Here is a 17994-nt window from a genome sequence, read left to right on the forward strand (position 1 = left end):
TGAAATGGGTGAAGTGGCTTAAGAATATATGTATCGTGATGTGCACTATGTAATGTATAGAATTGTTGAATAACTATAATGTACCCTCGAAACTAATGTAACACTGGATGCTAAGTATACTGAAATTGAGAGAAAAAAAGAATTATGCTAAATCTGTTTTGCCTGTGATCTTTAAATGGGGACATTAAAGCCTGGAGACAGCACAGCTGTTTACAACATGGTTCACTGACTATTTTAAGCCCATGGGGCGGGGGCGGGGGGGGGGGGGGGGGCACCTATTGCTCAGCTATAGAGATTCTTTTCAAAATATAACTGTTCATTGACAGTGCAATTAGTCACCCATCCAAGAGCTCTGATGAGATTAACTAACTATCAAGATTGTTTTCATGCCTGGTAACAAAAAATTTATTTTGTAGCCCATAGATCAAGGAGTGATTTTGACTTTTGAATCTTATTATTTAAGAATTACATTTCATAGGCCTATCGTGGCCATAGATGCTGATTGCTCCGATGGGTCTAGGCAGAGTGAACTGAAAACATCCTGAAAAGGATTCGCCATCTGGAACAAGCCAAAATATTAACATTCATAAGGGTTTGGAAGAAGTTGATTCCAGCTCTCATGGATGGCTTGAAGGGGTTCAGGACTTTCCTGGAGGAAGTCACTGCAGATATAGGAACAGCAAGAGAACCAGGATCAGAAGTATAGTCTGAAGATAGACTGAACTGCCCCCAATCTCAGGATAAAACTTAAACAGATGAGGGGTTGCTTCTTAAAGAAGAGCAAAGAAAGTGGGTTCTCGAGATGAGATCTACTCCTGGTGAAGATGCCGTGAAGACTGTTGAAATGACAATGAAGGATTTAAACTGTCACGTGAATGTAGTTGTAAAGCAATGGCAGGGTTTGAGAGGAGGGACTCAAGTTTTGAAAGAAGTCCTACTGTGGGTAAAATGCTACCAAACAGCATTACATGCTACGAAGAAATCATTCACGAAAGGAAGAGTCAATCCATGCAGCAAACTTCACTGTCTTATTTTCAGAAATGGCCACAGCCACTATCACCCTGATGGTCAGCAGCCTTAAACATCAGATGAGGCCCTCCACTAGCAAAAAGATTATAGCTCCTGAAAGCTCAGATGAGGGTTGGCATTTTTTAGAAATATTTTTTAATTAAAGTATATACATTGTTTTATTTTAGACATAACACTGCTGCACTTAATAGATTACAGTTCAGTGTAAACATAACTTTTACATGCACTGGGAAACCAAAAATTAATCTGACTTCCTTTACTGCAATATTCACTTTATTGCAATGGTCTGGAACCAAACCCACAGTATCTCCAACGTACACCTGCACTAGGGGAGAAAAACTGCCACGCAGGAATTCTATATCCAGCAAAACCATCTTTCCAAAACTAAATGCAAAATAATGACATTCCCCGACAAACAAAGCATGAGAGAATTTGCTGCTTAGCAGAACTCCTGTATGATACAAGAGGAAATGCTAAAGGAGGAGCCCCCTGGACAGTAACAGACTCCAAAGAGACAAACACAGAACACTAAAAATTGTGAACAGGAAGCTGATAAACATACATTTCTCATTCCTTGTCTTAGGTTTCTTCAAAAGACGTGGCTGCACAAAGCAATCCTGCCAACACTGTATTGTTTTAACTTATATAGGTGAAACAACAGCCCAAACACAGAGAGAGGGAGAGAAGAGTTGTACTGGAGTAAAGTTTCTCCAGTGCAGAAACTCAGATGTATACTGTAATTCCTAGAGCAATCACTGTCCTCATTCAGGAGCAACCACTTACTTTCCTAGTTTTCAGGAAAATCATTTTTAAAGAAAAAACAAATGAAGGTATCAAAATGGTAGTCTAAAAATATTTACTTGGGGCACCTGGGTGGCTCAAGTTAAGAGTCAAGTTAAGAGTTAGTCAAGTTAAGAGTTAGTTAAGAGTAGACTTGATTTCAGCTCAGGTCCTGGGATCGAGCACCAGGTGTGGAGCCTGCTTAAGATTCTCTCTTTCCGGGCAGCCCCGGTGGCACAGTGGTTTGGCGCTGCCTGCAGCCCAGGGTGTGACCCTGGAGACCCAGGATCGAGTCCCATGTCAGGGTCCCTGCATGGAGCCTGCTTCCCCTTCTGCCTGTGTCTCTGCCTCTCTCTGTCTCTCTGTGTCTCTCATGAATAAATAAAATAATTAAAAAAAAAAAAAAAAGATTCTCTCTCCCTCGCCCTCTGCCCCTGCCATCTCTGTAAATAATAAAAATTATTTACTTAACATAAAAGACAACAGTTGAAGAGGAACAAAGATGACAGGAGAGAATAAAAAACCCAGCAAAACACTGAACATAAATCCAACCACAGTAACAATTACATTAAATGTGAACAAAGGAAACACCCTAGTCAACAAAACACCCCAGTCAACAGGCAGAGGCCATCAGGCTGGATAAAAAAGAAAAACGTGACTGCAGTAGTCTCAAAGAAACACACCTCGGGTTCCAAGGCGTCGTCTGCTAAGTAGCCAGGGCTCCTCCTGCCATTGCTGCTGGTAAAAGCAGGTATATCCTCATTGCCCTGGTAGCCGACAGGGAGACCTGATCTGGAATCCAGGAAAGACTCAAGCCAAAAGCCCTGAGTGAGGTTGTGTGCTGGACTGAAAGCACGGCACAGGGGTCACCTCACACTGGCTCAGCTACAAAGAAAGAGAAACCCCAAATTCCTCTTAACTGGTTTTCACTTTTCCTGGCAAAGAGGGTTCCAGTTGTAATGTCAAAAGGGAAGGTGATGGGCACATCTGGATGTGGGCATTCTTCAGATTCTGGCCAAAATATCATTTCAATATTATCAAAATCTCAGCCTCAAAATTCAACCCGAAACTATGTGACTTGAATCGGAAAATATAAAATTTGCCTTTTAAAAATATCTTAGAATGATCTGACCATCTGTACTATGTATTTTTTAGTCATACGTGATTATACAATTACCTTCTTGGTTCCTGACTTGCCAATTGTAAAGTTGTTTTTTTTGTTTTTTTTTTTTAAAGATTTTATTTATTCACTCATGAGAGACACACACACACACACACAGAGAGAGAGAGAGAGAGAGAGGCAGAGACACAGGCAAAGGGAGAAGCAGGCTCCAGGCAGGGAGCCCAACGCGGGACTGGATCCCGGGTCCCCAGGACCACACCCCAGGCCAAAGGCAGCGCCAAACTGCTGAGCCACCAGGGCTGCCCTAAAGTTTCTATTACTCCTTCACCTCTATGAGTTTTACAAACCAAAATATAAGTGGCTTCTTTAAAAAAAGAAATCCTGATCTCACTGGGGTCTCCCATTCTTTGCTAAACTATTTCACACACAATTCCATCAAATAGATCCAACTTGAACCCAGTGGGAAAAGCCCCACACAGTGCCTCTCAGGCTGGTTTCCTCTGCCTTGTGAGTGAAGTAAGGATCTGGAGAGCTCAGTCAACAGCTTACACACACCCCCTGCAGCCTCCCCAGGGAACTACATTCTGCGCCAGAGGAGGGCCGGCTGCACATCTTCCAGATTTCTGAGTGTGATGTAGGTTACTTGAATTTCTGCTCCGGAAAACAACAGGCTAAGATAACTTCTGCTGTGACCTAGGAGTAAGCCCTGCATTGTGTTTGTGCATTTGCTGTGTATTACGATGTTTTCACATCTTAAAGGCTTCCAGTTAAAAAAGAGTGCCCTCCAGAGATAGCCAATTCTTAGAGAGACCAAAGGCTCCAGGCTGCAAAGCAACTTCGATATGCAAGCTAACCCACCCAGAGCCAGACCTCCTCCATCTGGCCCCTGCACCCTGGAGGCAGGATCCTTTAGTCATCCCAGGGCCAGGGGCCAGGCCACTAGTTACCTCTAGCTCAGAGCTCACTGAAAGGAATCAAACTGGCCAGTGCTAAACAGTCCGCCCTTCCCTGCCCACAGAAACCCCAACAAAGGCTCTGGCCTAACGCCCTCCCCTCGCTTCTGACCTCTGCCTGCTGTCTACCCCGGTGCTTGTGCAGGTGGCTGTGCCTCCTGTCTGTAGGACCTGGGACTACAATAAACTGTTTTCTTGAGCCTCTCTTCCACCCCTTCTTGTGGCCACACCTGACTCACCACCTCATCAAAAAAAACAGAACGAGCCCAAAGCCAACTGCCAAGGAAAAGCTGACTGCCCACAGGTGACCCATAAATTACCAGCTCCTACTAAGCACCTGGACTGGTCTGAGAACCACACACAATCAGAGAGCCCTGCAGGCCTTTCCCAAATGAGCTGAGGAAAGCAACACTCATCAGGGAAGAGTCACCCAGGGGACAGGGGTCCCAAGCTCTGGTACAGTCACTCAGACTTGCCACATACCCAACCATGGAAACTGACATGGATAAAATTACCAACATCACCGAGACAACTAAGGAAATGTAAACACAGACTGGACACCAGACACTAGTGAGAAACAAGCATAAATGCTGTGAGAGGCCGGCGGGGGGGTGGTCCAGTGAAGCACACCACCACCATCAGACATGCCAACAGGGCACATACAGGGAAACGATGGAACACCTACCACTTGCTTTAAGGCACTCCAGAAATATAAAATGTGAAGTCACAGACACAACAAGAGTGGCACAATGTTGATAACTGCTGGAGCTAGGTAACAGGCAAATGGTAGGGTTCACTGCACTCTCTCTACTTTTGATTATTTTCCATAATGCAAAGTACAAAACAAGGACGAAATAAAAAATCCTACTGTGAGCTAGTTAAAAACACCTCTTCCCCAAGCCCAACTCCACCCCAGTGACTTCACTGCACCTGCCCAAAGTCTGAGACATGTCCAGGGCCTGTGCTTTCTGTGCACTCCCAATTGTGCAGCTGCAGGTGGCCCTGGGGATGCAGCGTGAGGGAGGAACAGTGGGCTGAGGGACACCCTGTCTACCACTGCCTCAACCACTGTGCTTCAGCTAAATTAGCTATGTTCAGAATTTTAAGGTTGTATGCTGAGCTGGTAATAAACGCCACTAAGGAACTGCCACATAAACTTCCTTCTGCTATAGCCATGAGAATGGTATTTAGAAACTGCTCACCACATACCATTCAGCAACCCGTACAAAAACAATCCACACGAGAAACAGCATTTCGAATTTTTAGCTTCAAAAATATGCCAACTCCACCCCGATCCCCCCTAGAAAGGCTACAATTAAGATCACCATGATCATCATATTGGTGAGCATGCAGAAGCACTAGAGCTTGCACACATTACTGACGAGTGTAAAACAGCACACAAGCAGTACGGCAATTTATAAACTAAATATATCCCTACCACGTGGCCCAGCAGCTCCACTCCCAAGTGAATCAAAAACAGATACTCAAATACTGCTACCTGAATAGTCATAAAAGTACTACTCACAAGAGCTAAAAGGTGGAGACAATTTAAATGCCCATCAGTGGGCAAATGGGGAAACAAACTGTGGCGATGGAACAGGATTCAGACATAAAAACTAGCCAGATGCTGATGCAAGAACATGGATGAACATCAAAGACGCTCTGCCAAGGGAAAACAGACCAACACAAAAGGTCACAAACTGCACCATTCCATTTATGTAATGCATCAGAACAGGCAAAGCCAAAGAGAAAATGCACACTGGGGGTTGCTGGGAGCTGGGGAAACGGGGAGCTCAGCGGGCAGGGGTCTCCTTTTGCCAGGGTGAAAGTGTGGAACCAGAGAGAACAAGGCCACACAACACTGGGGACGAACTCCATGCCACTGAACTGTACGCCTTTAAATGGGTTTTATGTTACTTGAATTTCACATCCAAAAAAAGCCAAAAAGGAACTCTGTACAACAGGAGTAAATCTCAAAACCCGCTTGATGAGTGAAGAAAGCCTTAATCAAAGGAGCATATATTATAAGATCCCATTTCTACAAAGCTCTAGCAGGAAAAAGGAAGTCTGGCAGACAAAGAATCCGCAGGTGGCTGCCTGGGGACACGTAGGGACTTGCTGGGTGGGGTGCAGGGAGCTTCCAAGGGTGCTGACGGGGGCTTGGGTGACCTTGCAAAGGGCTTACCTAAGATCTGTGCATTTCACTAATGCATGCTTCACCTCCGAAGACAAAAAGAACCATGAGCTCTAGTCAGTGATATGCCTGCAACCTTTATTAGAGGTGATAGCAACCAAGGTCTGCAACTTTGAAAGGCAGCAAAAAATAAAATAAAACATTGATAGGTGGTTAGGTCAGGGTCAGCCAGCTTTTCCTTAAAGGGCCAGAGAGTAAATATTTTAGGCCCGTGAGCACATGAGTGTGCAACACTTAACTGCCATTTCCTAAAGTCATCCTACGTAAGTAATTCATCAACACTTAGCATGTTAACTATTCCATAGTACACAACCCAGGAACACCAATCACACTCACTGTGTTGTGCAACCCTCACTACCACCTAGTCCCCAAAGTTTTCCATGCCCCAAACTGAAAGTCTGTCCCCACCAAAAAGTCCCATACCCTCCACCCCAGGTACCCTCTAATCTACTTCCTGTGACTGTCTAATCTAGATCTCTCATGTAGCACGTGCCCTTTTGTGCTGGCTTACTCCATTAGCAGAACGCTTTCATGTTTATCCACTCTGGCAGAACTTCCTTTCTTTTAAGGCCAAGTGGCAGTCGGCGGTCGGGCTGGACTGTTTAGCCATTTGGGCTGATAAGCAAGTGGGGGTGTTTCCACTTTTCGCCGCTTGGAATAATGCTGCTGTGAACACTGCCTTGCAAGCGTCTGGGTCTTCATTTTCAACTCCTCTGGGCGTACACAGGCAGTGGCATTGCTGGGCAACATGGCAACACTCCATCTAGCATTCTGAGGAGCTGCCAGACTGCTTCCCCAAGTAGTCTCATGCTTCCCCATTTCCCAGGGGTCTCCACTTCCTCCAAATCCTCACCAACACCTGCTATTTCCCGTGTCTTCCCACCACGGCTACCACAGCAGGAACAAAGAACTATCTCAGTGCAGCACTGGCTCACATTCGTCTGATGACTAATGCTGCTGAGCATCTTTTTATGTGTTACTGGCCACCTGTGCATCTCCGTGTAGAGCCATGTCAAGTCCTTTGCCGATTTTTTAGTGGGTATTTATTATCGAGTTGTAGGAGGAGTTCACAGATCTTTGGACACCAAATCCTTATCAGACATGTGATTTACAAACATTTTCTCACTTTCTGTAAGTAAATTACTTTTCTGTTTTCTTGACAATGTCAGCTGGTACACGTAAGGTTCTTGTTTTTGATGAAATCCTATTTAACTGTTTTTTCTTTTGTGGCCTGTGCTTTTGGTGTCCCAGCTAAAAATTCACTGCTTAATCATAAGTCATGAAATTTACCCTTGCTTTTTTTTTTTTTTTTGAAAGAGGGAGAGAGAGAATCTCAAGCAGACTCCCTGCTGAGTGCAGAGCCCAACCTGAGGTCACAACCTGAGCTGAAACCAAGAATCGGGTGCTTAACCAACTGAGCCACCCAGGAGCCCCACCTTTGTTTTCTTCTTAGGGTTTTATGAGCTTAGTTCTTATATTTAGGTCATCACTCCATTTTAACTATTGCATATGGTGTGAGGCAGGAGCCCAGCTTTCTCTGGCGTGTGGAAAAATCCAGTTGTCCCAGCACCATTTTTCAAAACTGTTTCTTATTCTTTTAATGAACACATTCTGGTCAAAAATCCACTGGCCATAGATACATGGGTTTACTTCTGGACTCCCAAGCCATTCCATTTAGTATCTTTCTCTTCATCTTAGGACCATGCTGTTCTGACTATATACACACACTTTTGATTAAAGATCAGACAGTCAAAAAAAAAAAAAAAAAAAAAAAAAAAAAAAAAAAGATCAGACAGTCACAGAGCAGTCTACCTGAAAGACCTCTAGCCATTTATCTGAGATGGACAGACTCTTACCTGAGAACACCACAGGTTTGGAGGACGGCTTCGAGCTCTGGGAGTGCTGCTTCTTTTCCAGGGCTGCTAGCATTCCCCCTAAATCCAACTGTACCGGAAGTTGGCTCTTCTTTCCACTATTTTTAAAATTATTCTATAGAATTAAAAAATCAGAAGTTTCCTTAGGATAATGTTTTTCACAAACTGTGTTTTTCTTTCTATAACAAAAAGATATAATGATATAAAAAATAAAAACTATTCATAGTGACTGTAAAAATCTTCTAAAAATTAATTAAAGGAAGCCCTAGATAATCCCATATTATCTCTCAATATGACTGGCATGGTTGTTTCCTCCTTCTCCCATAACCCTGGGTTTGTATCAGATGAGCTCCATCCCTGGCTACACCACATTGTGAATAAGAGCATACACCTACAGGTACCAAATCAAGACTCATGGGAAGTCTCTGGCAACAGCAGTTTGTGTGTGGGGCTAACTGTTGGTGTTTTGCCTCACCAGTACCACTCAACCTCTGACTGCCTAGGGGAGCCAATCGAATGCCATGAAATCATGGAGATACAACCAAGAATTTACACAAGTCCAAAATACACACAAGCAGGTATTAAATTTAGGCATGAAGTGTGATATATTGAAACAACTGCTATTTCTGAAATAACTGTGACCTGGGTTCTGAGGCTGTGTGAAAGGCTGTGCAGGCAAGCCACTGCACGCATGTGCTCTGGCACATTGACTCCTGCTCTGCTGCCTGGCTGAGGGCCCACATTAAAGTGTGAGCACAGAGTGCCACACTAGTAGGTTACAGGGTCCTCCACAGACAGGCATGCAAAAGGTCCAAACTGTACCATGGGAATTCAAACTAAGGTGCACAAGGGTTTAGAACTTCTCACCAACATAAAAATAATGACCCCACTTCGGAAGGCCAAATGACAATGAAGATGCTAGAGATGAGCTGAGGAATGGGGCCAAGTGTGCAAGTTCTCCATCTGGGTGACGAGTCACGAGTTCATCCCTGAACCTACCACAGAGCTGGGGCTCAAGGGGAGTCCTCTCTTCACCTTGTATTGACCGCTTAGAGTGAACTCTGATGGCTCTCCCCAGTTTGTTCAGACACTGCTGCCTCACAAAGGAAGTCCTCTAAGATCCCCAGGTAGCACGTGCTGCCATCCTTTCTGATGCAGCAGCGGCAGCTACCAAGTCTTCTTGTGAAGGTGACAGAATGTTTGGGCTTAGAGCAATTTTATTTCAATACACTGGGTATGATTCTCCAACGAAGTAAGGGATCAAAACTAAACCAGCTCTCTTGGTGCATAAAAAAGTCTGGAAAGTAGTTTTTGTCAAGAGTTTAGTTGAGCGAGAAAAGTTAAGCCTAAATCAAGGACAAGGTCAATCTAAAAATTACCTGTGGCTGCTGTTTGGATTGAAATTTCGGAGATGCTACTCTGTCTCTTCTTTCAGACGCAACTGCCAGATTGGGGAACTCCTCGGCATCCTAAGTAAACCACACACCCTTTAGCTCATTGCGGATCACGAGAATCAATGTGCCCACGTGCAAGCTTTTCCCTGCTCCTGTTCTGCATCTATGACAAGCTCCCACAGTGCTCTCAAGGGGATCTCAACAGCCCCTAACTGTTTCACTCTTACCAACAGATTTAAAATCTAATCCCGCTGCCCTGGAGAGCAGCAGGCAGGGGCCCCAAGGACGTGGGTGCCTGAGCCCCCACCCCAGGCACAAGAGTGTTCAAGCACCCAGCCTTCAACTGCATTTTCATTAGAGAAACTGTCTAGACTCAGGAGATGGAAGTACTCTGTCTCGTGTGCTGCTTCCAGGCTGGAAAATAGAAATAAAATAGAAAATAGGGCAACAGGCCTCTAACAGTGACACTGAAGTCATTTAAGAACATCCTTCTGTGAGCATCTGAGGTGACTCAGAGTATGTGGGCTACGGGAAGAGAACTCTATGAATTATGTGTTGGCCCAAGCCATAAGGCTCTGGCAGGGTGATAGGTCTTCAAATACACCCCCTAGTGTCCTCAAGAAGATGTCCCGAGAGCCCCCAGATACATGGTCAAGTCTCGGGTTTGGCCCCAACCTGGGTGGCAGGCAGCAGTGCTGAGCCCCCAGAGCCGGGCTGCTGAGTCTGGTACTCAGTCTGAACCCAAGGCAAGTCCTCGCAGGACAGGGCCTTTCTTATAGTGCCACAGGGAAAGTTTACAGGGTGGTTTTGCAAGTCTGTGGAATTCTCTTGGCCAGGGCCCACAATGGAGCTCTGGCATTCTAATTTCCCTCTAGAGTGACGCACATTATATTACCATTTCTGGATAGAAAAGGAGACCCTGCAAAAGCCAGCATGCCAAAGCGAAGAAGAAACAGGGGAACAAGATAGTTAAGGAGTAGGAGCCGTGGCAGGTGCCCCACTCGATCTGCACAAGGGACTCCTGCCTCTCCACTCCTCACGCACCCACCCGCCCAGTGCCCACGACAACTCAGCCACCACGCTGGGCCACCAAAGTGAAGAGAACAGGGGACGGCTATTGTCTTTAGCACTGGGCAAAGCCTATCAAGGAAATGCTGGAGATTTTCATTTGGGAAGCCCAAATGAACCTGAATTTCTACTAGGACAGACCCATTCACTGTGTCGTAAAAGGTGAGTAATAAACGTAAATGTACTTCAATCCTTGGTGGCTCCTGAACTGTCAAGACTTCATATTTTGATTTAGACTTTTCTTTCTTTTTCTTATGCTTTCTTGAGGCTTCATTCTGTTCGGGATCGCCACCCTGTGACGCTTTGGACTAGATGGAACAAAAAACACAGCAAAAATCATGGGCTTTTTAGACATTGAATGGGATGTTTACTTTGTGAATCAGAGAAAACTGACCACATGGCAACTTTGTTCAGAGTCTGGCTCCTCATCTCTGTTTTCCAATGAGCCAGCATTCAGTAGAGTACTTCTCAAGGAAAAGAAATCTGGTGAAAAAACTGTCCTATCCAATTATTTTGAAACTGGTAGATTTGGATATAACCTACTTGAGCCAGAAGAGATAATTCTGACATCTCTCATACCACCTTTAAGTCTTTTCATAAACCCGGGTGTGCCATTTCTAGCATAATGGCCTGGTAGTCCCTAAACCTGATCACATATCTGAATCCCCTGTAGAGACTTCAGGTGGGCCAAATGTGTGGGCCCGTCGCACACCTACTGAAGTGACCCTGCTGCTTGCACCCTCCTGCAGCACAGTAACCTCAGGGCCTCTGTACATCCGCCCACACTCAGGCTAGGCTGGGACCGCACCCTCATTCCAGGTCAAGAGCCGTCCCATCTCTTGAGCCTGTCCCTCCTCACCGCTCCCCTCCAAAGCACTGATCCCTCCCTGAGTGCACCACGCTCCTCTCTCAGAATGGAGGCGTGAGGAAAGCAGGGCCTTTTCAGGTGGGCCCGGGCCCTGCCCTACCTGAGGCAGGAACTCACCCTCCAGGGGCTCCTGAAAACAGTGTTTACCTGTTGACCTACAAGATCTGTCCGTGAGAACTTATTAAGTGAAAAAGGCAACTCTGAAGGGATGATGTGTAGAAGGGTCTCATTTTTGTTTCAAAGAAAAAAAAAACTTAAAAAACAAGAGAAATCTGTTTGTTGACGTTCTGTGGAGCCCAAGGTAGGACATACACCTGGTTGTTACCACAGCCTTTCCCGAAGGGTGGGCAACAAAAGGAAGATGACCTTGTTCATAAGATCTCTGTGGTATTACATTCATTTGCTATTTTGGTGATAAAAACTCACAACACGAAGTTTCAGAGGGAGAAACCATCATGATGTTTTATCACTCCCATTACATATGACAGGCAGCATATCCTCTGGATTCTAAGATGCCAGGCAATCTAAATTTTCTTGTCTTTACCTTAGAACTTTTCTTTTTTTTTTTTTTTAAGATTTTATTTATTTATTCATGAGAGACACACAGAGAGAGAGAGAGGCAGAGACACAGGCAGAGGGAGAAGCAGGCTCCATGCACCGGGAGCCCGACGTGGGATTCGATCCCGGGTCTCCAGGATCGCGCCCTGGGCCAAAGGCAGGCGCCAAACCGCTGCACCACCCAGGGATCCCTACCTTAGAACTTTTCTAAAATCAACTTTTCTTACACTTTTTATAACTAAAAAACAATGTTAGGGGCACCTGGGTGGCTCAGTCAGTTAAGCACCTGCCTTCTGTTGTCATGATCTGTCATGATCTCTCGGTCCTGGGATCGAGCCCCACATCAGGCTCCCTGCTCAATGGGAAGTCTGCTTCTCCTTCTCCCTGCCTCTCCCCCCTGCTTGTGCATGTACGCTTCCTCTCTCTCAAATAAATAAAATCTTAAAAAAAAAATTTTTTAAAGGTTCTGGGAAAATAAAACAAAATTGTTAATAATAACTCTAAGAATGCGCATCAGGAACTGTGGTCAGACAGCAAGATGGCGGCTGTGGGGCAGCCCCAGCCAGAGACCTGCCCCACACCTGCACCCACATGGCCACAGCTGGCGGCTCCATGTGAGCTCGGAGTGGGTCTCACCTGAGCCTCTAGCGTCCTTCACATCATTCACAGAGCCGTGAGGACAGGCACACAGGTCTGAGCTCACCGAAACTGTTGGCAGCACACTTTCCCTCCCTCAGCAGACCCCAACATAGCTCCCCTTTATGGGGGATGGTCTATGACACTCTGGGTGACAGAAACTATCCTCATACTTAAAAAGACAGGGTATCATTGCACTAACAAACATGGCCACATTTCAACCTGAAAAAAAGTATCCATACACAGTGAAAATCAAGAAATAAATCTAGACCAGTAAAAAAGGCTCTTACAGAAATAAATCCAGGGACCAATAAAAATGACAGCTTAAAATTATTTGACTTGAAAAGGAAAAATGGACCCTGAGATGCTACCTTACACACTACAATGAACTGAGTCAGTAACATACACCAGATGATCACACGAGATGGAGTTCAACGTCTTGCTATTGTGACTAGTAGGTAAAAGATGAAAAGGCTAGGGGAAAAAAGGTAGGACTTTATATACCAGGGCGTGAACTTCTACCAGTGTCTCTCCTTTACAGACTTCAAAATGGTTCACAGGTGTTTGAAGACCACAGATATAAAATCGACAGATATCTCCCTTGCTCTAAAAGCTACCAGCTGTGTTCCCGAACCGAGGTTCTATTTTTCTCAAGGTACAAAAATGCAACTGATTCAAATGAGCAACTAAAACACAGAATGAAACACTTTGTGAGATCTGAGAAAAATAAAGACTATCCAGTCGCACAGAAGATCAACATAATGCAAACGTGACACCTACCTTTTTAGCTGGGTGGACATGTCTCTCTTTGTAGGAAAGATCCGAAGATAAAACTTCAGGAGGTGATATACTAACACTTTTAGGGTCTGCTGATGAAGCAACCATCTTTAGGTTTATCATGGAGGTAACGTTTTTAGGGGCTGCTGACCGTTCTGTAGATAATGTCTGCCGAACAACATAACCCATTGGTGTCCAAGATAACTCTGCTCAAAGATAACCAAAGTTGTTGAACAATCTCAACATTAAAATAAAAATACTTAGAAATTCAAAACACGTATTACGTGAGATCATTACTCAGAGCATGATTAAATTTAGACTGGTGTTCTGAACATTCTTGGAAATGACAGCATTTGCTAAGCTCTCTTCTTGGAACACACTTGCTGAATTAACTTACAGGCTGTGTGATTTCCCTAGAAAGCAATTTTTTAACTTGGGTGTGCAGGTGGGTAGACACACTACAGCTAAAATTAAAAGGACAAAGATCACACGCTAGCCCCACTAACCTTGCTATGTAGCACTGACACTAAGTCAAGGATCACTGACTTCAGCTTCCCAGGAAAAGGTGATCTCTCTCTCTCTTTAGGCTCAGGTCTCAGTACGACAGCACTACTGCCTAAGTCCACAGACAGAACAGAACCCATGCACCCCATGGACAGCTGGGGCATCCCCCCAGGAGAGGAGGCTAGTCAGGCTGCTTTCATACCAGAGCTACACGCCATTCAAGCTGCCTCTTAGGTGAAGGCTTTACTGAACCACACACGCCACACGAGAATGCAAAAGAAAACACACTTATGAATACACCTGGAAGAGTTTTGTAAAAATGTCTTCTGCTAGAACCAGCTACTCAGAAAAATTACTGAGGTCTCTCTGAACATATCACTTCCAGGACAGCCAGACCAGAAGATCCATAAGCATGGTCTGAGGCTCCCAAGACCCTTTCAGGGCTCTGAAGCATCAAAACCATTTTCTTGACAGGAGGAACGGGCCCTGTGCCTCCCTGTGCTCATCCTCCCTGTGCCTCCCTTCGCTCATCCTCCTGAGCATCCAGCAGCGTTTTCCGGAGGCTGCATGACGCGCGACAGTAGAGTTCATTAAATTCCTCCCTTAACTGGACAAAGTGGACACATCTCATTTAGAATTCTTTGCTCCCACGTTACACTCCTTGCACACTGACGTGGATCTCATGTACTTACTTCCAGCTTCTCACAATAACATCAGTTTGTCCACAACCCATCAACTGTCCTAAAGAAGGCTTTATTTATTTTTTTTTTATAATTTATTTTTTTTTTATTTTTATTTATTTATGATAGTCACAGAGAGAGAGAGAGGCGCAGAGACACAGGCAGAGGGAGAAGCAGGCTCCATGCACCGGGAGCCTGACGTGGGATTCGATCCCGGTCTCCAGGATCGCGCCCTGGGCCAAAGGCAGGCGCCAAACCGCTGCGCCACCCAGGGATCCCTTAAAGAAGGCTTTAAACCAAAAACATTTCTGTTGTACTGAGCTAAAAATGACCTTGGAAAGCGGGGGCCTGGCAATGCCTCTTACCTCTGGTACATGAGGAGGGATCGGCCACAGAGCTGCCAGTCATAGACTCCACTGCATCTGTGCTTCTCACCACCCCTTCACCCTAGAAGGCAAACCAGCATCATACTATTTCAAGTTGAAAATAATCACTTAATTTTTTTTTAAGATTTTATTTATTTATTTATTCATGAGAGATACAGAGAGAGGCAGAGACACAGGCAGAGGGAGAAGCAGGCTCCAGGCAGGGAGCCCGACGTGGGACTCGATCATGGGGCTCCAGGATCATGCCCTGGGCTGAAGGCGGCACTAAACCACTGAGCCACCCGGGCTGTCCTAATCACTTAATTTTTAAATACACCTTCCCTTGCCATTCTTAAAATCTCCAAAATATATGCTAATGCCACCCAGGGGCCCCGTAAATCATATTTGTTAAAAGAACAGGCTATGGGGATGCCTGGGTGGATCAGCGGTTGAGCATCTACCTTTGGTCCAGGTCATGATCCAGGGGTCCTGGGATCAAGTCTCACATCGGGCTCCCCGCAGGGAGCCTGCTTCTCCCTCTGCAGGTGTCTCTGCCTCTCTCTCTCTCTGTTTCTCATGAATAAATACAATCTTAAAAATATATATATATACGCATATATTATACATGCTCACCATGGCAAACCTGTCCCAGAACAGTTACATAAAGATTCAGTGCAACAGGCTTTCAAAAAATACTTAGTAACACAGAAAAATGCCAAGTTTTAAAACCTCAAAACACAAACCCATACATACACATAACCTCAATTTGAGGGGCATCCCCTCAATTCCCACAACATACCACTAAAAAAAGATTTAAGTACTTAGCACAGTTTTCCTTGGATGACAATTACAGGTGACCCTTAAGCATTGGGAGTTGGGGTGCCAACCCCTGGCGAGTCAAAACTCCACACGTAACTTCTGATCCCCTCAAAAACCTAACTACTAACAGCCTACTGTTGGCAGGAACCCTGACAGATCACATGGAGTTAACATGCATACCATACACAATATGTATCATATACTAGATTCTTATAGTAAAATAAGCTAAAAAAAAAAAAAAAGTTAAGAGAATCACAAAGAGAAAAAACATGTTTATGCTCCTGTCCTGTGTTTATAAAAAAAAAAAAAAATCAGCTGGTGCAGTTCAAACCCGTGCTGCAGAAGGTCAACTGTTTATTCTCTTTTAAATACTCTTCTTGTGTTAATTTTTTTTTTTAAGACTTATTTATTTGTTTATGATAGACATAGAGAAAGAGGCAGAGACACAGGAGGAGGGAGAAGCAGGCTCCATGCCGGGAGCCCAACGCGGGACTCGATCCCGGGACTCCAGGATCACACGCTGGGCCAAAGGCAGGCGCTAAACCACTGAGCCACCCAGGGATCCCCTCTTCTTGTGTTTAAAGATACTACTAGGATTAATGAGGAAAAAAGTTCTTCAAGATAGAAAAATTAAACTGCACACATAATTCAAGAATGTGAACACATCCCGAGCGGGGAGTCTTGTACACCTACTGACATAGCAGCATGGGCCTCATTCTGTGTCCAGATGCAGGTGTGTGACCAGTGACCACGATGAGACAGGTCGGTCACATCCCGCCGCAGGCCACTAGGGATGTGGACTACTCACGGGCTTAGACTATACAGTGACTACCAGGGACATGGACGTGGAGCCCCTCAATGGCTCGGCTACTCCACGCACACAGCAGAAGGGTCACACAGCTGCCAAACGAAACGGATTCCTCAACGTCAGCCAGCCGGCCACAGGGAAGCACCAGGGTGTGATAGCATCTAACGTGTGGGGAATGGTGTAACTCCTGCACACCACAAGCCACGCTGCCTGCCTCTGGGCGTCAGTGTCCAGGTACCCAAGAGCACCTGAGGAAGCCAAATCCCAGCTCCACTCAAGAGGTAGGTGGATGGGGAGGCCCCCCTCCTTCTCTGTACCCCCCTCCTTGCCTGTCCACCCTCCTTCAGCAGGAACTTGGGAGAAGCAACCCTAGAGACTATACCCGGATGACCTTTCTTCCTGAAACCTCGATGGAATAAACTTCCAAGACCAAACGTGGAACAATGCATATTTTAAAATCATTAAGTGGCAAACAAAACACACAATGATGACTTCTGCTCAGTTTGTGGTCTCATCAACGAAAGAAGTATGGATAAAAAACCTAGAAAAATCAGAGGCTACTTGTGCAGTTTGAAATATTAGTCTGATTTTAAAAATCTCTGTGTCTATACAATAAACGTTTGTCAGATGCAACGCTGGCAGTGAGACATTCACCAAGGGCTGTCTGAGCAGCAGGACCTGTGCCAGAATCCGACTCCAGGCCCTGGCAGCTAAAAAGCACAAAGAAGCTTATTAGGTAATTCTTTTAAAAGAATAGCTGTCTTAGGGGCTACAACCAGCTGGGAAGGGTCCAAACCAAAGGTCCTCTAAGTGCCTGGACAGGCCCCCACACTAAGACATAGCGTACTGTGAAGTACTTGCACAAATGTGTACGGAGAAGAAAGGGAGACAGGAGGAGGAGGCCCCACACTCACCTCTGCTGTCACCACAGTGGGTTTCACCACCTCCCTGAGAAGAGAAAGGTCAGCTGAGGCGGAGCGTAGAGGCCCCCACTTGGGTGGCTTCTGTGTCTCTGAGAGCTTGCTGTTCTCTGGGCCTGGCAGCTCAGGAAAATCCAACCTGGTAAATTCAAACTCAGGTTTGGAGGCAGATCCACTTTTTTCAACAATTCTGGATTTCCTGTCTGTTCGTTTATGATAACCATCTGTATCTGTAGAATCAAAAGCAGGGGTGAGAAGTCAGGCATCGTGTGAAAACTGTTACTCATGCTTCAACAGTGGGGCAGAAAGCCTGTTGCTGCTGACGCACTAACACAGGACTGTCCAAATGCCGCCCCCAACCCCTTTGCTAGTGTTGCCAACCTGGCTAACGGTGGAAAACAGAAATGACCACAAGTTCCAGCTGGGCCACCAGGCAGGAAAAAGCAAAGCACGCCGCAAATTTTGGGCATAATTCTCAAGCTGCTGAACTAGTTATTACAACCTGATCTAATTATTCTTAACACTGTAGAGTTCTGCAAATTCACAGAGATGCCAACTAACTTTTTTTCAGCGATATATCTTCCACGCTTGAGAGAAACTTTGGAAGAAAGCGAGTAGAATTAAACTTGGAACCTCTTCCCCAT

At 45.3% G+C, this 17994-nt stretch overlaps 1 protein-coding gene across 10 annotated transcripts in view; it reads right to left on the minus strand.

Moving 5' to 3' along the window:
- SECISBP2 (SECIS binding protein 2) overlaps positions 1-17994 on the minus strand; it is a 47364-nt gene that overhangs the window by 22599 nt on the left and 6771 nt on the right. For 4 of the 10 annotated variants that reach the window (XM_072841430.1, XM_072841467.1, XM_072841421.1 and 1 more), the window contains exons 5-10: positions 17345-17580; positions 14804-14885; positions 13258-13460; positions 10601-10723; positions 9333-9422; positions 7936-8068 (exon numbers count right to left, since the gene is read on the minus strand). In XM_072841430.1, the coding sequence (XP_072697531.1) occupies positions 7936-8068; positions 9333-9422; positions 10601-10723; positions 13258-13460; positions 14804-14885; positions 17345-17580 (867 nt within the window). The remainder of the gene's footprint in view (positions 1-7935; positions 8069-9332; positions 9423-10600; positions 10724-13257; positions 13461-14803; positions 14886-17344; positions 17581-17994) is intronic. The other 6 variants (XM_072841471.1, XM_072841463.1, XM_072841452.1 and 3 more) reach the window with 3 other exon arrangements.

Source organism: Canis lupus, chromosome 1 (assembly GCF_048164855.1).
Source record: "Canis lupus baileyi chromosome 1, mCanLup2.hap1, whole genome shotgun sequence".
Classification (NCBI taxonomy): domain Eukaryota; kingdom Metazoa; phylum Chordata; class Mammalia; order Carnivora; family Canidae; genus Canis; species Canis lupus.